Source organism: Macrobrachium rosenbergii, chromosome 58, assembly GCF_040412425.1.
Source record: "Macrobrachium rosenbergii isolate ZJJX-2024 chromosome 58, ASM4041242v1, whole genome shotgun sequence".
Taxonomy (NCBI): Eukaryota; Metazoa; Arthropoda; class Malacostraca; order Decapoda; family Palaemonidae; genus Macrobrachium; species Macrobrachium rosenbergii.
Genome location: NC_089798.1, coordinates 14,630,389 through 14,651,577, shown reverse-complemented (window position 1 = coordinate 14,651,577; position 21,189 = coordinate 14,630,389). Strand labels below are relative to the sequence as shown.

General features: G+C 36.6%; 2 protein-coding genes across 2 annotated transcripts in view; both read left to right on the top strand.

The window, feature by feature from the left end:
• The first annotated feature begins 8,493 nt into the window (after nt 1–8,493).
• LOC136837267 (uncharacterized) lies at nt 8,494–9,441 on the top strand. The gene is made up of 2 exons (XM_067102005.1): nt 8,494–8,896; nt 8,984–9,441. Exons 1-2 carry the CDS (start codon nt 8,494–8,496, stop codon nt 9,439–9,441), a joined length of 861 nt encoding a protein of 286 aa, XP_066958106.1.
• Nucleotides 9,442–15,798: 6,357 nt separating this feature from the next.
• LOC136837265 (protein scarlet-like) overlaps nt 15,799–21,189 on the top strand; it is a 48,166-nt gene continuing 42,775 nt past the window's right edge. Inside the window, exon 1 of the mRNA XM_067102004.1 lies at nt 15,799–15,956. Coding sequence (XP_066958105.1) covers nt 15,922–15,956 — 35 coding nt within the window. The 5' untranslated portion in view covers nt 15,799–15,921. The remainder of the gene's footprint in view (nt 15,957–21,189) is intronic.

The following is a 21,189-nucleotide window of genomic DNA, read 5'->3' as shown; positions in this document are numbered from 1 at the left end:
AACACAGATTATTTTGGAGACCAGGGGTTGATGTCTCCATGGCTGTTCAGTATTTCTGTGGACAGAGTGATGCAAAAAGTCAGTCTGAAGGACATTACTGTCGATGTAGATGAAAAGTTGGGAAAAGAAAAAATGAGTTATGAATGGAATATGGAATGTTTGCAGATAATACAATGCCGATGGGATTAGTGACGATGAACTGAAGAAACTTGTTGAAGCGTTTAAAATTGTTTGCAAAATCTCAAAGTTAAGAATAAAAATGAGCAAGAGGGATACATCAGTAAACGTTGATATGGACTGCAGAATAATTGAAGCAGTTAATTTGCATAATTGTTTGGGAGTAAATACGATAGATGTTTATAAGATAAGAGAAGGGTGAGTCACAAACAAGTGAAACAAGAAAGGGAGCAGGATGCCTTCAAAAGACTGGGAAGACTTGGAGCATCTAGGGAGCCAAAGATGAAAATGAATGAAAGGGGAGCGTGGACCTCAAGAGCGAATGAGGGAAAAAACAGCTCAAGCTGTTGAGACGAATCGTTTGTATAATTTTTGTGGCGCAAGAAGTTCCGAAATAGTGACGGGTGTGGAGATCCATAGCTGAAGTGGTAAAAAGATTAGGAGAGAAATGCAGAGGCAGAACTAGAAATTGCTGGAGAGATAATGTAAAAGAGGTGTTAGAAAGAAAGGACCCTCATACCAAAGAATCGCGCAAGTGGGCATTCAAGGCAGAGGTGAATGGCCCAGTGTGTGTGTGTGTGTGTGTGTGCAGGTTTGATGTGCTGATGAAGAGCCTTGTGTTAATGTGTCTTGAGGTCTGCAATATGAACAAAAAAGAGATTTCTATTTCCATAAAATTGTAACTGCATTAATAGCTAAATACCTATAGTCCTATGGGATTTTAGTTAATTATATACCAGATAATTAAATGTATAGAATTACAGATAACTACAAATGGATAGTGTGTGATAAAACTGCTTTCCATGGAATTCAACAATTGGAGGGAGATGGGGCTTGAGATGAGGGGGGGGGGGGAAGTGGGCGATTTTCAGTAATACATAGTCTGCGTAATGAGCGGGAAAGGTTAGTTACGGTGAAAATGGGACCACTTATATATATATATATATATATATATATATATATATATATATACATATATATATATATATATATATATATATATATATATATAAGTAACAGTGTGAAATTCAGGAGTTCACGAAATGTCTGAAATTTTCAGGGAACTCCTGAAGTCACTATTTCATTCGGGAACATTTGATCCCCGAGGGTCCAGTACTAAATACTGCGGAACAGTAATTCATCTGCACTGCTACACCTTATTTAGTACTAGCTACTCGGGGATCAAATATGTTTTGCCGTGTTTAGTACTAGCCGCTCGGGGATCAAATGTCCCTAGGTGCATTTGATCCCAGAGGGGCTTGTGCTAAACACGGCGAAACAGTGTAGATGAATCACTGTTTCGCCTTGCTTAGTACTAGCCCCTCTGGGATCAAATGCACATAGGGACATTTGATCCCCGAGCGGCTAGTACTAAACACGGCAAAACATATTTGATCCCGAGGAGCTAGTACTAAACACGGCGTAGCAGTGCAGATGAATTACTGTTCCGCCGTATTTAGTACTGGACCCTCGGGGATCAAATGTTCCCAAATGAAATAGTGACTTCAGGAGTTCCCTGAAAATTTCAGAGATTTCGTGAATTCCCTGGTTTTACAGTCTTACTGTAAAATATGTTGACGCACCGTGAATGAAGTCGGAGGCAAGACGACTTCCCGAAATGGCCGGCGAATCCAGTGGAAAGAAAACATCATTTCAGCGTTACTTTAGAAAAAAAAAAAATGTTTCATTGTCACAGCATGACTCTTCTCTTAACTAATGCAAATGCTGGTACTGGGGTTTTAACAAAAAAAAAATCTTAGCAATTTATTTATTTTTCTTCCTGAAAATGACTTTATACTTTATTGGCGAATATCTGTGATTTCTGCAGGATATTTTCTTCATCTTTTTTTACTAAAACACCGATGTCAGATTCTTAAAAGCTATTCAGTTTTGTGAAGACAATGAAAGATGTTTTTCATCAAGATTTTACCAGTTTATTTGACATATTTATTACTTTGAAGTACACCTAAATTAAGTGAACGAATGATCGAATAGAATTATGGGTACTTTTGTCTTTTAGTTATCCAGTTGAATTATTCCTACGTTTTGCAAATTGTACATAAAAATGCCATAAAATAAAAGCAAGATCATTTTAGAGTATGGAAATTTCTTGTGGTAATAACATTTTCTGGTGCATTTGCCACATTCAATTACACAATGCTTGCTATTGAGCAACAACGGTACTGATTTGTGTTTGATACTGCACAACATGTTTTATTCTTTACGCGGTCAGAAGGAATATGTTTGAATATTATAAAAATGCTAATTCAGACTGTAGCTGTGACAAAATGTGAGAGGAATTGTTTTTTAAGAACAATGAAAACCTGGTGTGACTTAAACACGAAGTTTATCAAAGAAGGTAAAGTTTATTGACAACACTTAAACAACGTATCCCATGAGGTAACGATAACTCCTGGCCAATAGCACTTATTGCAGCAGTAGTTAGGGAGACTTGAGGCTTGCTTTGCATTGCTCTTATCTCGTCTTGTCTTGTTCTTTTTCTTGCCTCGCTACACCAACCATGGACTGCTACTTTTGGGATTGCCTCCGGCTCTCACAAGCTCTGCCACACACCATGCACATAGGCACTACATAGCCACGGCCAACTCTACCGGGAAATACTGTATCTCGCACAAGCAGATTTTGTAAAACTTCCAAAAAGAATCCTATTGACGTTCTTCAAACATAAATAAAGCATACAAACATTTCAATAAACCAATTTATTCTCAAAAACAAGCATCTGCACTTAATTAACGTATTTAACTAATGTTCCAGAGCATTACAATGAAACGAAAGATGCAGCCAATATCGAAACTTCATCACAGAAACGGAGCTAAGGGGAACTGCAGCACACAAGTCAATAATGATCAGTCTCTTAGTCTATACTTAACAGAAGGAATAAGTGATTATTGAACTGATAACATTTAACCTTGAACACTATGAAAAATAATCACATTCTTTAAAGATGAGAGTAATTAAGACACTTTCTTATGCGTTCAGTACTGACATACTGTTTAGCAAAACACATAGCCTACCCCTTCACTTTACGGGGACACTGTCATCGTCTGAAAGAATGGAACTGGATCACACAGCACAGTGACCACTTGGATATTCCGGTTCGTTGTGGTTAGGCTTCCAATCAACCGTTCATGGGTTGGGCACCTAAAACCGGAACAAACCAGATTGGTCTATTTATCAGCAAATATGGCAGGAACCTGACCTATCAGATCTTTTTGGCTGTGTCATTTAGACCCAGCTCCATTCCCGCTGACGATGAGCAAAGTTATATGAAAATGAAAAGGGTTAAAGTGTGTTTCCACTAGAAGTAAAAACAAATTGTGTAAAATATTAAGGACGTTCCGGTTACTTCTCCGATTTCCCTTTCATAGTTTCATCCCATGTTCTGTTGTTTACCTTCAGTTATCCACTTTTTGTCAGCAGCCTCAAGAGTTTCTACTCTACATCACGAAAAAAAGAAATTTAAATGTCATATAATTCTGTAGCCTTCAAGATAAAGCAACGTTTTCATCTTAACTTGATCAGATACAATTTTCCTTTTTCCGTATTTGCATAAAGGGAGGCATAAAACAAAGAACAATTTAACGAGGACTTCATCGTTTTTCACTTGCTGAAAGTAATCAATTTCTTCTTCATTTTATCACAAGTGACAGGAAACCGCCTTCAGTGATAAAACGCTCTAAATATCAGAAAAGAATACTAATGTATCAAAACAGTGGCACATCAATGTATAATTCGTCAAGTGTCGGAGCAATGAGGCTTATCGCTTTTAAATGAATAATGAACTTTTCAGGACCGCGCCCATTGTGGAATAATTCTAAATATCCCCTAATACTCGTGTTGGGCTGATTCACTATGGATATCTGTTGCAAAACCGCTATCGAGAGAAAAACCGCAAGGCAGTGTTTTGAGACCTGCATTATACTTTATATGTATTATCTAACTTTGGTTACGAACAGTAATGAAAAATTCATGTAAAAATTTGAAGAAACGTGATGAAGAATGTCAAGTTTTGGACTGACAGAAAAAAGAATGAAACTAAATGAGAATTAAAAAAAACATGAACCAAAAGCGTCAAAAACAAAGCTTCAAGACAATGCTTAACCATATGAATAGTTAATACAGTGGTGCAAATAGTTCAGACAGTGGGAAACCTAAAACAACGATGTGTGAAAACGTGGTGGAAATCGAACCCCACCACCCTTCAAAATGCTTCAATACAACTGTGCGATAACAAGATTCGACTGCTGTAACAGTTTCTAAAATTTCTACCGGATGGCTTAGGGAAAAGTTAATGATGAATAATTGATGAGGCAGCCAAACTGACAAAGTCATGCCACACCCGTCCTAAAAGAGCTTCGCTCGCTGCTTATTAAATCAAGAACAGATCATAAAGCAAGTGAAACCGGAATGTCTTGGAGACCTCCTTCAGCAATTTACAAGTGAAAGTCGAACACAAGAACAGAAAGGCCTGGAGGCCTCAAGAGATTTTATTAAAGTGTTTGACTCTCTCAAAGCAGAAAACTTTAAGAAGGTAATGGAAGGCTGCAATGGCATAATGTAAGAAGAGGATGCTAAGTGCCATCCTCATCGTTCAAGCTGACGAAGCATTTCCTAGATACCGGTAAGAGCGATCACAGATCACAGACGGCTCTGCCAAAGCTGTCCAATCAATCACACCTCATCTCCGTCTTGACCGCCCTTGAAAAAGATTTCCTTTCCACAAGAATGACCTTATTTTATCTCTCCCAGCATCTAAATACTTGTTACTAGCCACAGTGAAAGATCTACAGTAATGGTTTCAGTTTCTTAAGCCTTTGGACTGCCCCTCTTTTTATATTGGCCAATCTAGCAAAGATTTAGATGTACATATTAAGCAACATAAGTATTCAGTCAAAACTGGACAAACATCCAATGCTATATTCATTCATTTAAGTGAAAACTCTCACAGGATAAATTGGACTGAAAGTTCAATGATTGCCAGACAGAAAGGTTTCTCTTCAAGAAATCTTTTGGAGTCTGCTATTGTACAGCTTACTTCCAGCTGTAATTTTAACCTTAACACTGCCATGTATTATTTGGACCCCTGTATTAGAAAAATGCTCAAGAATGACCTAAAAGATAAAATCACTGACTTAATTACAAATTATTACCTTATATAAATTTTCTATGTATTCGTATGTTTAATATAATTTTTTATTTTGTAAAAATGTTCATCTTGCAAAAATTGTTATTGTTTACTAACATTTTTTGGAAGTCGGCAATCCCCTGTATAATCTTTTAATTATCATGTCTCTGCTTCTGAACTGTTGATCCTAATCCTTTGTAAAACCTCTTAAATATTTAACCCTGTTTTGGCAGTTCTACTAATTCTTCAATTGTGTTGGATTCCAGGTACATATCTTTTCCTTTGTAATCTCCATCTGTCATTTATGTGAGCTTTCTTTGTAAACTTACTTTTATAATTCTTCAGGCTGCTAAGCAAAGGACACAAGTCGAAAGGCCTCGCAGCACTCCAGTGTTTCTCTTTCCTTCATGGATTTTATCTTTATATATATATATATATATATATATATGTGTGTGTGTGTGTGTGTGTGTGTTTGTGTGTGTGTGTGTGTATGTGTGTGTGTGCATAAAAATATATGATTTAAAGAACTATTTTCTTGAGCTTTTTTTCAACGTTACTTATAAATTATTGTTCTATTTAATACCCTAATCCTGAAAAATGTCCAACACCGAACAAAATACGATACAACTTCCTCAGGCACTGCTACATGTTTCTTTATAGCTTATGATAGGCTTTCTATCGCACCCTTACCTGCTCTCAAGGTCTTTTCGAGTGATGACATTTAAACATGTTCTCCATGGTTTCTAGCTCAGCAATAAATTCCCTGCTTGGTTTCATCAGACACCCTCTTCCTCTGCTTATTGCTCCAGTCCAAGAGGTATCGTCCTCAGACACTTTCAACCCTAAGTTCTGCTACTGTAGAAACTTCTTTGCAATGAAACTCCCTAAATATTCTAGTCCCTCTCCTTCTATATCAGTTTCTAAGTCCAAGGTTTCCTTAGAATTTCCTGAAATATCCTTGTCCCCATTACCTTCATCAAAATCAGAGTCTGCCTTCATCAAAATCAGAGTCTGGCAAGCAAAACAACATTGCAGAAAGGACTAGTTCACTTTGCAGCCACTGTTCATCAGAAGTTGATGATTTCTGCTCACTCAAGCAAGAAAAGTAGTGTGTGACGTCATAGACACGCCCTGCGCAGACCGCGATCAGTTTTGGTACGAAGACGGGCTGACCTTGTATCTCTATATGCCCCAATGTAGTGAAATGGACCCTCCAAACCAAGGTCCAAAGAAAAGGAAGTCAACCCATGGGAGGCACAAAATTTGTCGCTATCCACGCATCCCAGATTATGACGTCAGAGTAGACCACCAAACCTTGTTTATCCCAGGTCAGGCTACTGACTTCTCATTCGTTTACAAACTAGGCTGGTGAGTGGCAGGAAAACATTTGTACTTCCCTATTTTCATTAAATCAGTATGTCTTGTGTCTTACTGTAGTAGCAGAGTTGTCATTCAACAAAATTCCAAAATACTATACTGCGTACGGTTGTTCATCAAATTTAAAAAAACGAAGTGATAATGTTAGTTTTCACTGCTTCCCTAAGAATGAAGAATTAAAACATTTCTTCCTACTGTTGATCATATTGGACCTTACGAGTTTTATTTAACATTTCTTCCGACTATCTGCTGTATTTGAATTATGAGTTTCATTCAGCATTTCTTCCTATACGCTCCCGTATCTGACCTTTTGAGTTTTATTTAGCATTTCTTCATTTTGTCTACGTCCTTCATTGAAGGGGTGGGTAGAGCTCTCGGCTAGCACACTGTTGGCCCAGCGTTCGACTCTCCACCCGGCCAATGAAGAATTAGAGGAATTTATTTCTGGTGATAGAAATTCATTTCTCGTCATAATGTGGTTCGGATTCCACAATAAGCTGTAGGTCCCATTGCTAGGTAACCAGATGGTTCTTAGTCACGTAAAATCTGATCCTTTGGGCCAGCCCTAGGAGAGCTATCAATCAGCTGAGTGGTCTGGCTAAACTAAGATATACTCAACTTTTTTACCGTATTTGACCTTGAGTTCTATTTAACATTTCTTCCTATTATCTACCCATGTTTAAAAGGAAGTTTTGTACCAGGATATCGTTTTATCATCAAGTTGTAAGGTGTGAAAACGATCTTATTCAAAATTCATCATGAAAGCAAATACTTAATAACAGAGAAAAAAAATTAATCAAATTACGACTTATAATGTAAGACAATACCGGCCCCCCGACATAGCTAATACGACAAAACTGTAACCAGTAAACACTCCAGGTTACGTTAGGTTGGTATTTTTTAGGTTCTTTACGTGCCCTATCATTTCCTAGCCATTTTTTGCATGAAAATCCCAAAATGGTTTTTCATGTAAAAAATGGCTGGCTGGAGTCTTTCGAAAAATTACCATGAGTGGAGGTTTACTGAAGATAAAACACAGTAAAACATGAGTTGTGGATTTCGCAGAGACCCTTCGTGTCACGCGACGCTGGAGGCGATGACGATATGGATTTTTGACAATTCCTTTAGACACCCATAAAATAGGATGATTTACGTTTTCTATCTTGAAGATCGTTTTCTTTATGTGTTATAAGGTTAACTATACTTCTTGTATCACCGTCACTCACTTTCACCAACAGATTGGTAGCAGAGGCGTTACTAGGGGGGAGCAAGGGGGACACGTGCCCTGCGCCGACCTGGGGAACAATTTATGCGGCTTAGGTAATCATAACTTAGCTTTTCGGGAACATAATGAGAGCATACGTGACGTTGACAACAGAAATATTGGTAATTTCCTTGGCCTGGTGAAACTAATTGCTGAATTCGACCCAATAATGAGGAATCACTTGGATTATGTAAAATATAAAGCTGAATCTGTGTCATAATTGCCTCCTTTAATACAGAATGAATTTATACAACTCTTAGCATCAACTGCAAGGAACAAATTACTTGATGATATCCATCGAACAAAGTACTATGGGCTTTTATTTTATTTAACTCCCGACAGTGCCCATAGAGAGCAGATGTCTGAAACCGTGAGATATGTTGATATAAACTTTGAGACAAAAACGGTAACTGTAAAAGAGACATTTCTTGGTTTCATTGAAGTAAAAAAAAAAAAAAAAAAAAAAAAAAAAAAAAAAGATGCAGCAAGCATAGTTGAAGTAATATGTAATCAGTTAGAAAAGGACAATATGCCACTAAAACACTGTCGGTCACAGTGTTACGACAACTCTGCAGTCATGGCAGGGAACAAATCTGGTGTGCAGCAGAGAACCATTGAAAAGAACAGCAAAGCTGTATTTGTCAACTGTGACAATCACTCACTTAATCTAGCTGGTTTTCATGCAGCCAGTGAAGAATCAGATACAGTAACCTTTTTTGGCACATTAGATGCACTGTGCAATTTCTTCTCACGCTCAACAATACGATGGGACAAGCTGAGGATAGCCTTGCCAATCATACTAAAACCTGAACCTGAAACCCGATGGAGTGCAAGAGAAGAGCCAGTTAAACCCATTTGTCACAACTTTGATGACTTGGTTATTCTACTGGAAGAAATGTCTACTGATCTGAAAGAAAATGTAGATACAAGAAGTGAAGCCAGTCAGCTGTTGCACCGGGTTCTTACCTTTCCTTTCCTTGCATTACTTTTCTTTTGAAATCTTATATTATCAAAAATAGACCGTATTCAAAAGAGACTTCAAGACCATCAAATAAACTCCCACAATGCTGCCAATGACTTAAAGGTACTTGAAATGCATTTCAATGAAAACAAAGAAGCAATCTTTAATGAGTCGCTCAGTGCAGCATTTGAACTATGTGAGAATTATGATGTTATGGTAGAGCTGAGGACCAAAATAAAGAAAAGGATGCCAGGAGACACAGCTAGTGATGTACGCCTCAGTGCAAAACAAGAGGTCATGCGTCTAATGAAAGGTACTACAATAGATAGACTGCATACTGAAATGAAACAACGTAGCACAGGACTTGAAGATCTAGACAACAAGTTTGGGTTTCTGCTAGATGTAGAACAAATTCTTAAAAAAGGTAAAAGTTTAGGATTACTGGATGACGAGGGAATGAAGGAAAACTGTTTACATGTTGCCGAATTCTACAGTAGTGATTTGGATGGTAATTAAATTTATAAGGAAATCTTAGACTGCAGAATGCTCTTGGCAAGTAGAACGGATGTTCAGATTTCCACTCCAGAGAAGCTCATCCAATTCATTATACAATATGGTGATGAAAACGTTTTCCCCAACCTAAGAGTAGCAATCCAACTTATGCTCACAGTAGCAGTTTCAATTGCAAGCTGTGAACGTTCGTTCAGTAAACTGAAATTGATTATGGCTTAGGCCTATCTCAGAGCCTCCATGAGACCGGATAGACTTAACGCCCTAGCATTTCTTAGTATTGCGCGTGAAGAGATAGAACTCGTTAACGTTGATGATGTTATTGATAATTTTGCTTCAGCAAAGTCTGGCAGAGTCCAAATATAATTGCCATCAACTTCTATTTTTTCTAATCTTTTTACAATCAATAATGCATTTTAAATGTTAAATCTAGCAGTTTCAGAAGCTGACAAATTAGTTTTCATTTTTTTATTAAGTTTTAATGAAAGTTCTTTGATTGGCAAGGGCTATTAGAGAATGACCAGTCAAATCATTACTCTAACTAACAAGTTTGCAACACTGTAAAGCTTGAGTGCATTTAAAGATTCTCTCTGAAGCTGTTTTTATCAATGCTAATTTACACAATTTTTTTAGTTCAGAACTTTAGGATCATGTATTGCTTTTTTATTTATTTTTTTTTTTTACAAATAATAAATCGTTATTTCATTTATCTATTTTTGTGCAGAACAGTGTTGGTAAAATATTTGTATCTCCCTCAATATTGTTCGTATCACTAAACTCCATGACTTTAACTAACGAGTTTGCATCACTGTGAAGCTTGAGTGCATTTAACAATATGATCTAAAACTGACTTTATCAATGCTAATTTCCACAGTTTTTCAGTTCAGAACTTCAGGATTATGTATTGCTTTTTGAGTGTCTTTTTTTTTCAAATACATCCTTATTTCTTTGTTTGTTTGTTTGTGTGTGTGTGTGTGTGTGCAGAATAGTGTTGGTAAAACATTTGTATCTCTAAACTCCATGATTATACCTTATGTAGTAATAAATAATGTTAACTTGTACTAGTAAACTCAATGTACCTTCTGGCAGTAAATAATGATAGCTTGTTCTTCATATTGTCAACTGAATCATTGTGGTACAGATCCAGAATCCTTAAGATTTATCCCATGGGCGCCAGTAACCCTAGTTACGCCTCTGATTGGTAGGCCTACTTCAAGGTTATGTCTATCAGGTAAAAAAAAAAAAAAAAACTAATTTAATGAGAAATTAATGATACAAGAGTAAAAAATCTCATTAAATTAATTATGATCTGTAAAATGCTACGATATAAGAAAAATTATTAAAAAAAAGAGTTAGAAAGATCTAAAATGTCATGTTGCAGGAGACTGAATGGGATTTTAAGAAGTTACCGAAAAGAATGTAAGTTCATAAGACCCCAGGATGGTATTTTACTCATTCTGGTGCCTCCTTAGTCGGCGGCATTGTTACTGTAAAGTATATGTACCTACATAATAAAAACTGATTGAGTACGTTATAAAATGAACCCTGCGCAGTGGCCTTATTTTTCAAAACTAAATTACAGGACATTATTTTCATAAATTGCTAAACTAAAATCAAGTCAATGTTGCATATTTAAGCATATGAAAATAAGCTTCATTGCATGCATTATATTAAAACACCAATTAGTCTGACAACAAAAGTGAAAAGACGAAACCGCCTGTAAAGCCGTTAATAGAATTCGATAAATGTGAAAAAAGTGAGAACTGTGCCTTCGAGAAACATGAATGTACTGTATGAAAAAGAAATTTGCGTTTCATGGTTAACATCAGCTGGTTATTATCCGCGAATCGTCTAGCATCTAGAATTGGGCCAGCCTTAACCCCAACCCGGCTGGCAGTTGAACAGAGTTGAGTGAGCACAGGCTGTATCGAACATTCTGAATCTAACCCAACCTTTTGGACTGTACAAATGACCTGGTGGCTCAATTAAGTAGAAACTGTGACTAACTCCCACTGGCAATTGATAACAACCTTACTGTATATAAAAAAAAATAAAAATAACATTTAAACACGCTTTTATTAAAATGCACTAAAAAGTACAACAAGCATTTTTTTGAGACACACCAGGATTTTCTTACAATTAATCATGTCTACAAAAATAAAAGAGTGGGCGCCAAACATGGAAGGAAATGCTACAAGAAAAGACCTTTCTTTTTCCTTGTAGCATTTCCTTCCATGTTTGGCACCCACGCTTTTATTTTTGTGGACATGATTAATTGTAAGAAAATCCTGGTGTGTCTCAAAAAGTTATTTTTTCCTTTTTGTGTATTTTAATAAAATTGTTTTTAAACCAATTTTTTTTAGATTTTTTTTACTTTATACTCTTTAGGTTTGACAGAAATTGTAACCGATTTATGATTGTAGCTAACGAAATTGAACGTGATATCTTGTCGAGCCAAAGAAGGTTCGAAAAATCCGTAGAGTTATTAACTTATTCTACCTAGTCAAAAAAGGTATGAAAAATCCGAAGATTTTCATACAAATCCTGAGATACTGGGAGAGGTCATTGTAGGGTCACTAGAGGTCACTGCTGACCTACTGATCATGTAAGGTTGTATTGTCACCGGGATTGAGTAACCATGCAAAATGTCAAGTCCATCGGATGAAGGAAACGGGTCGAAAATTGAGTTACAAGTTTTGACTCACACAGACAGACAGACAGACACAGACGTCAAATTAACTAAAAGCATGTAAGAAGGCAGGGCAGTAAGATGTTGAACTAGCTCTCTTACAGAACTGTATTCTAATTTCCCATTTCAGTGACATATCTTAAACACATACGAACGTATATTTTTTTTTATCTGAGCTGGTGTACTACTGTAACTTTCAGACTGTCACAGATTTATAGTGATATTGTTATACTGTATATCTGTTATGGTATACGAAAATTTACGAAATCCTTACTTCATAGAGAACACTTAGTAAGAGGCATTATTTGAATTCAGGTCATTTAAGGAATGCCTTTCTTACCTTCTCACACATCCTATATTATCGATATTTTAGTCTTATTTATATTAAAGACATTTTACATCTTTATACTGCATCAAGTAAAATAAATTGAAAATATAGGACGGGACAGCTATAACTAAGTCACTTCTCCCCCAGACAATACTTGTTTGATGTAGTTTTATTTTATTGGGCCTTACAGCCTTCAAACCTAGTATGTAGGTTATACCACCATAGTTCTGCATAGACGACTGCGTTATCAATCTTCTAACATCTATAACGTACCCCTATTTCTGTCAGGGTCTTTAAAAATAAGATCTTAAGTATTGGGGACTAGGAAGGGTCTGAAGGACTGTGACAATCTCCAGGAGAAGGGTGCCGAAGAAAATACTCAAATTAGCTAAAAACCAGTTTATTACCATTACTATAATACAAAAATGTACATATGAGACCAGACTTCAGACAGCACAGTAAAACATCAAAAATAATAACAAATAACTTTAAAAAGCACAACAAAAATGGCTCGATACCCTTTAAATAACAAAAATTCACAGCAACAGCAAAACAGTCAATAATAAAAGACAAACATAACATTGCTCAATAATAATGATAATAACAGGAGCCGCATTTGCTTCATCAACAATAACAAACAAAGCATAAATAACCTGGAGTCATACTCACTCCAACACATAACAATAACAATACCTTGCTCGACATCACAGTCATATTAATGACTAAGAACCATAAAAGATTTGTTCACAATTACAGAAATAACCTCGTCATATTAATAACCATAATCATAAGCTCATGTATTATTGACAACCATAACCGTCATATATTAATGACAACCATAAGCTCGTCATATATTAATGACCACAGGAATCGCAAAAGATCCACTCTTGAGACACAAGGAGAGAGAGAGAGAGAGACTCTAAGAACCAGGAGGGCGACTATCGAACACGTCCACTCCTCTTCGGGAACAAAATCTTCAGGAGCCACCATCGCACACTTCCATGCCGATGCCATCTCCTTGGGAACTTGGTCAAGGTCCTCCTCCGCTGTCCAACCTCTGCTGATACCGCCGTCAGCAGAGGTTGTTCTTCTGGTGAGGAGGTGTGAGGTTTAGTGCATGTTTTTTGTTTGGAACAATCGCTCTCCGATTGTTCCCTTGTTGAGGGTGCGTTCCTTACTCGGTGGTGCGATGTCTGCCACTTATATTTTCGTTACGTTAGCTTTAGTCAGGCCTGGGAAGTTGGGATGGCAGCAAGTCTAGTTCTCGACAGCATAGCAGCTTCGAGTATTTTGGAACTGCAGGTATTCGCTACCTGTGGCCCTCTGCCGTTCGAGGATGATGTGGATGGCTGAACCTTGTCCATCAGTTGAGCAGTGTTGTTCCTGTTTGACAGCAGTCTTGCTGTTGCCTTGACTCTGTCGAACATCTGTATTTTTTTAGAGATGTTCCTGTTGGTCGGCATGGGGCGGTTTTCGATGATCGTATGGCAGTGTTCAATGGTGTTCATCCTCTTCGGCGTTTGATGGGGTCTTGACATCTGTGTAGATTGTCTGTGGTTTTTTTGTACTGCATGAGGTTGACATGTCAAAATGCAATTATTCTTATTTTATATTAGTGATTTGGTGTTATTTATACTGCTTAATTATTTGATGTGTTATTTATGAAGCTTGTTATACCAATACTTATTTTGTTTGGTGCTGTTTGTGCATTTATTGTTTATGCTGTCTGATGTTTTGTTTTTGATGTAGCTAAAGTGTTGTTAACTTCAATTTAAATGTTTACTGTTTGCTAATTTACTTTGATGGTGTGTTTGAAGTAACCTCGATTGATTTTGCTACAGCGATGTCATTTAACTGACTCGTTTTTTGGTTGTTTCATTGATTTTTTTAATGTGATTACTTTTTGCTCCAAGCCTGACTCATGTATACTAAACTAGTATTAAGGTGATTTTGCTGGTTTTGCTGAACCCCTTTCCCGGTTGCTGTCTCGATTCCTGCTGGTCTTTCCAGACCCATTCTTGCTTTGTTGAACCTGTGGGGAGCCCACAGCAGTCCATTACACACCTCACTGGTGAAAGAAGACCAAAGGCTGCCACAGAACCACAGTTATCCACAGTTAGCCGAGATTTATGTAGCTACTCAGTAGGTAGAGGCTCTGTGTTAAAACCAAAGCTCTAAATTCATGAAAATATTCTTTTTAATACAGCTATGTTTTCCACACGATAAACAACAAGAAGAGAGAGAGGCAGAGATAACAGCCGGTGAAAAGGAGTAATAGAACTAGAAAAGAGGAACGAATAAAATAACAAGTACCCCTTCGAATCAAATTAAGGCACACTGGTTACAGAGATAAAGGATGTATATATAGCCTTGTGAGCAGCATTTCACCAAACTAACAGACAATCTAAGACCGAGTTTTATGTTAAACGCTACATATTCATGTGCAGATTGTAATTAAAAATTAAACCACTGAAAATATTTGTCACATGGCCCACGGATGAAGTCTAAGAAATAGAGGGGTTGTAAAATATTCAAATGAATTCGTTTGATTCGTTTAGGTTCACTTTTTTCATGCGATGAATTAGAGTGCCATACGTTGCAGGCACATAAGCTCTCGGGATCATCACTGCTGCTTGAGAATGTCCTTAGGAGTTAAGAGTGAATGGCAATGAGTGACAACGAGGCTCAAACAGCGAACGGCATGAAAGCTTTCTTGTATTTGCATTCTGGAAATATTTAACTTTAGAGAAAATGGAGAAAAATTATCTCAAAGTGTGAATGAATCATGAGAGAAATCTGATGTCGCGAGTGTTAATAAGAGAAGCTTTGTGGTTTCTTTGCACATGCAGTTGGCAATAAAGTCTCTGGCCCGACAGGGATGACTGATCGAAGCTACGAAGAAGCCTTACTCCGGTGTAATGACGAGCACGGGCTGTCTGTCACTCCCGTTATTGTTTTCAGTGGATCTCGTTCTTGCCGGCGTCACTAGTTTCTTTTCTTTAATATATTATCTTCCCGTCATCCAAGTGCTGTCTGTTTTCTCCTAAACGAAATCAACGTGTTTATCAACTTTTTTCCCCCCCTCTGAAAAGTACGTCATCATTCTATCTGCTCGGTGTATGGACTCTGTCCTCTCTCTCTCTCGTCACTTCTACGTTCAGTGAGTCATCGTACCAAGCCATTTGGAGTCTTGTGATCAGATCCTAATGAACACTCAAGAAGGAATCTTCCCATGGAAATTATAAGTTCTAATAACTTTAAGCATGGTTAAGTAGAAAACATGAAATCAAGAAGAGGATCTGGAAAGAAAACGTTTGGCTAAAGTGATATACTTATCTGTGGATGACATAATCTTTCTTGGAAGAATGGCCCAGACCGTTTTTAAACAAGTGAATACCGCTGCCGTTTAAGTTATAAAACGTTCATCAGTTGAAAAATTGGTTTTAATAAATAACTTCAGTGATTCAAGATGGTGGACGCCAAGACTATTCTTTACCTACGAATGTAAGTTGCAAAGTTTTTGTAGATCAGTTACCCCTCATTGCGGTCACTGAATAGTCTATGCATTACCTTCAATTGAATTTCAATATACGTAAATATCTCCCTCTTTTGAATCTAGTTTTCATTATAGTGGGAGCCGCAATAAAAAAAAATTACTGTTTTATTAGAGGGTTGATTTATATCTTATATGTCTTTTTTTATGTTGCATTTCTCCCTCAATCAACGATGACATAACATTATATCGGAACTTGCTTACTCAATGACGACTTCCTTGCTTCTGGTGACTTCGGGACGTATAACGTGACTGTCCTCTGCATTTATGTAATTAAAGCCTGTTTCGCCTTCGCGATTTTCCTTTGTTTTAGTAACATGTCTGTAGCCAACATAAGTTTTGAAGCTGATATTTGCCTGTACCTTCTTCACATCTTTGGTCATGGATTAGTACCACATATTAGGATCTAATGGTATTTCTTACTTCTAGGGCTCTCAGTATATCTTATTATTAGCGTTTCAGCTGCTGTGTATTTGGTAATAGAGAACTATTGTAATTTTTGTTATTTTCAGGCTTCATGAACATATATTTAGGGGGCAATATCAAAATGTTCGTTTTAAAAGAATAACTGCTAGTATTACTCGATGTTAAAAGCAACATTCACATTATTAGAATGATTAGTAAAAAACCTAAATTTTTTCTAATTATTCATCATCTGATTTCGTACCTGAAATCATTCCTGTTTTGCGGACATTGTCACTATTATGGGTAAACCCTGTTTCCTTAATTTGGTTATTTTCCTAAAATCATATCCACGCGCACACACGCACAACTATATATATATATGTGTGTGTGGCCACCATCTCTACCTTGGAAAGCGAAAAAGCCTACCTTATTGATTGTGCTTCTCCCCTCTCGGTTCTTTTAAGCCTATTAACTCATTTCTTCTCTTCCAAGGTCTGTCACCTTTTCTCCAGAGAGCAATAAACTTTCAGCATTTTTCTCTAACTTACAGTGGAGGGCGCTGTCGTGCATCTAATTTAAGGTTTCACCGTTAATGTCATTCAGAGTACTGTCGTGCATCTTACAGTGAATTTAGCGTTCCGTGTTCATGCAGTTATATTTCTGTGTTGTTTAAACGTGTCAGTATGGGTACAACTCTCTTGATTGTACATAAAATGAACGTTTTGCGTCCTGGTTTTGTGCATTGACTCAAAGCCAGAAAGTCAAATGAAACTATGCTAAGAGAGTATACCGCTGAAACTAATTCTCTCTGATACAGTTTCATCTCCCCAAATCTTCTCTTGACTGAGACCATAGAGTTTCTTGAAGACAATTAGCAATGGGTCTCGCCAATAGGAAAAAGTTATTTCTAAGCCGCTGAATTTTATGCACTTTTACATAATCAAAATAGATACACTTAAATTTCCCTTTTAAAAAGCAAATAGACTAAATAAGAATTTGTCAAGAATTGCCATTTACGTAAGTCTGTTATTCTGTGTTAAGATAACAAATTTCTTAATTCACGTAAAATTGACCGCTGGAAAATACTCACTATAACAATTCTGTTCTATTATAACTCTAAAAAGGAGTATAACTCACAACGAGAGGACTAATGTCTTGATTAGTAATAAAAGTTTTTGAATACATACACACACACATATACAGTATATTATATATATATATATATAATTATATATATATATATATATATACATATATAATTATATTATATATACTGTGTACATATACAGTATATATAAATTAATATTAATATATATATATATATATATATATATATATATATATATATATATATATATATATATATATATATTATATTATTTATTTATTTATATATATATATACATATATACGACCGGGGATTGATAAAGAGTTAGGTGTACAAAATGGGAAGGCCAAAGCGTAACTGTGACCGGGGAAACTCCAGTAATAGTATAAAGTAGCTGAGCTGTAGTGTCTGGAAAGGTCAGGAGGTGGGTGAAAGGGCACTGTTATGCTAGTTTGATGATTTTGTTGGTCAGATTAAATGTGGCCGGAGGAAAATTTGTAATAATGAGTATACTGGGTCCAGGAAAGGAAAAGAATTTGAGTGAAAGCGAATATCTTTGAGATTCTGAATCTGAGCTCGGGAGGTTTTAGAAAATATGGAATGGGTAGTTAAGTCAGGTTATTTAATGACAAAGGTAGGCGGTATAGAAAGAGATTATGTTATTGGAATCTGTGGTGTTTCTGGAGTGCATGAGTCAAAAAGGGACTTATGGAAATGTGGTTGGAAAGGGCCTGGGTTGCTGGAAACACAATGGTTTCCAGAACCACAATGGTTTCCAGCAAGGCAAGTGTCGACAAGAGACAAGGAAGGAGAGAAGCATATAATGATGGATCGAGTTTCGAGATGCTTTGTTCATATGAAAACAATGGAGAATGGTAGGCTGGTAAAAAGGTATGAATTATGAAATATTACGAAAGAGAAGGAGAGGAAGAGCTTGATAGGTGACATGTGGGTGGCGCAGGAAATGAAGGGCCTTAATATTCAGGAAGCTCAAGAGTGGCTCATGTGGAAATTTTCTCCACAGATGATTCGTTTACAGTTCATCACTTTGATAGTGAATGTGGCGGTGACCATTGCACACTTTATCTGCTGAATTATGGATGAACCCCTGTGCAGTAGTTCGTCAAAGTTGAATCTAAAGGTTTTCAAACTTTACAAGCACAATGATATAGCCGGAGTTCAGTGTCACTGTAGTTAATTACCAAATAGAAGTGGGAGATACTGACTGTACTTTTACAGTTGTTAAGCCCCTAGCGTGCAAACACTTATTCTTCCTGCACACAAGGCCCTTCCATAACAATGCCTCTTTAGTTCCATCTGTTCAGTACTTTCAGGTCTTCTTCTTCCTACCACTTGGGAATTATACTTTCTTTTCACCAACCTTTTGTCCTCTATCTTTCCACATGATCACACGTACCTAAGACACACTGATACTAATTCATAACTGTCATCCACGCTAACTGTTTCCATTTCATTTTATCCTATATATTTTATGTAACCAATTCACCTCAACAGGATTATCCTTTCCTTTTCATTTTCATTCAGAATCAACACTTCACTTCCGTACAGGAAATTTGGCTCAACAATCTTTTCAAACATTCCACCTTTACTTCCAAAAGCATTCGTCATCTCCCCTAATTCTTTAGCATCCCATTACACCTTTCTGACTTCACCTACTGGGTGCTACACCTCTTCTCTCTTCCTGCCATTTTTCATTATCCTACATTTACTCTAAAATACCTTTTCTATTAACATTCATTACTCCATCTTCTTGCCATTTACCCTAACAATTTGACTCATGGTCATATTCATTCTGAACCTTCTCCTAAAGTGAATGCTATCATTTCTTTCACTAGTTTCAAAGGTTTGTTTTCAGTACCCTTAGTCAGCTTTGTATCATCTGCAAATATGAGTCATTTCCCAGTCTGTTCATGACCCGTTTTCTTATCCCACAACTTCTCATCTGCAGCTAATGTTCCTTCTCAGAATTTTTGCATCAAGCCATCTGCAAAGATATTAAGCGGCCGTGGAAACAGCTCAACATGGCCTCGGACCCAGTTTTACATCAGACTACTCCATCTACATATTCTGGTACACTCGTCGCCATCATAAAAATTTTTTGATTTTAACAGATTATCTTCTGTACCATGCATCTCAACTCTGTCCACGGGGCATCTATATCAGTTATGCCAAAAACTTTTTCTAGGTCCATGTTTGCCACCTGCTGCATTTTCATTATACTCTCCAGTAACTCTCATAACAAACACATACACACTCTTCCTCGTCAGAGCCCGGGCTGTTCTTCCCTTGTCAACAATTCTCTCACTTGTAATTATCTCAACCAAAATCCCACTTTACACCTTCACTGCATATTAAGTAACATTATACCATATAGTTCTTACAGACTCCTCCATCACCTTTAGTCTTGTTCCAAGAAGTAATTACTACTTAATCATAATGCAACGAGTCATCAGTAAATGGATTTGCACCAACGTATGTGGTAGTTAGTGGACACAGAAGAGAGGACCATCTACTGTTTAGGGGCGTTTTCACCCTTCCAGGGGATTCAGAGCTCTCAACTCCACTCGTCTGTCTTGGGATACTGTTTTATTAGAATCCCAAGTCATTGTATTAATTAGGATAGCGGCGACCAATATCTTAGCAGAGCTATAACAGTAATCATATTGTCTGATCCAATTTACATTTTTTTTCTCAGGATAAACTTTTCAATAACAAGCAAAATATTGGTTTTGACTATACAACATGAAGAGTTATGGATTTATTCCATATACATATATACATACATATATACAGTATATATATATATATATATATATATATATATATATATATATATATATGTATCACACATACCACAGGTGAAAAATCAGAATATAGGTCTGACCAGTTTCGACTTTATACCAAGCCATTGACGAAGGATGATAGTGTGAGAATATATACTACAAGAATATGACGAACATACATACCGTTAACTCCAATTCAGGCCGGTGTCGTAGTCATTTGGCTAAAAATTAGACTCTCAGGGGACATTGATATTTTGACAGGTGTCATGGAGAAGTTTTCTTAGCATTACACCCTCGTACTGTGTTTACAAATTGATAATTTTTCCATACATCTTCTGCCTACCTTAAAGTTTAAACAATTTACAAATTTCTTTTTGATATTAAAGGATCAAGTTTATACATTTCTGATATTCATATTATGGTTGTAACTTTCTTTTATAAAGAGCTGATGTTCCTCAGTGCATTATTAGAAGTACAATTTTTGCCCCTTCCCAGTTGATAGCATGATTGTTAACATGTACAAATATACCACTGTGTGCATATCTCACACATTTCTTATGTTGTTCAATTCTTTTTCAGTGCTTTGACTCAATACGTTGTCACAAGGAGAATTTTATATACACACCCTTTAGGTATTGTCTTTCTTGATAGTAGCCTACATTTTCATTGTTGTATTGTTCTTAAATGAACAGACGCATGTTTAAGAAGATGAGGATATCTTCCAGCAAATTAAGGCAAAACAAGCATTTTTTTTTTTGTTTATGGTTCATCTTTTCTGGTTTTGTCTTCTTTTGCCGCTTCAAATGAAAATACACTATCAGGATATTTGTTTTGCCTGCATTCCTAATCTTATCTATTTATATCAAT

What these genes read in the sequence shown, in the direction of transcription:
- LOC136837267 (XM_067102005.1), top strand. Translation starts at nt 8,494, where the DNA reads ATGCCACTAAAACACTGTCGGTCACAGTGTTACGACAACTCTGCAGTC. An exon ending in AGAAAATGTAGATACAAGAA is followed by an intron (nt 8,897 to 8,983) that starts GTGAAGCCAGTC and finishes TATCAAAAATAG; the next exon opens with ACCGTATTCAAAAGAGACTT.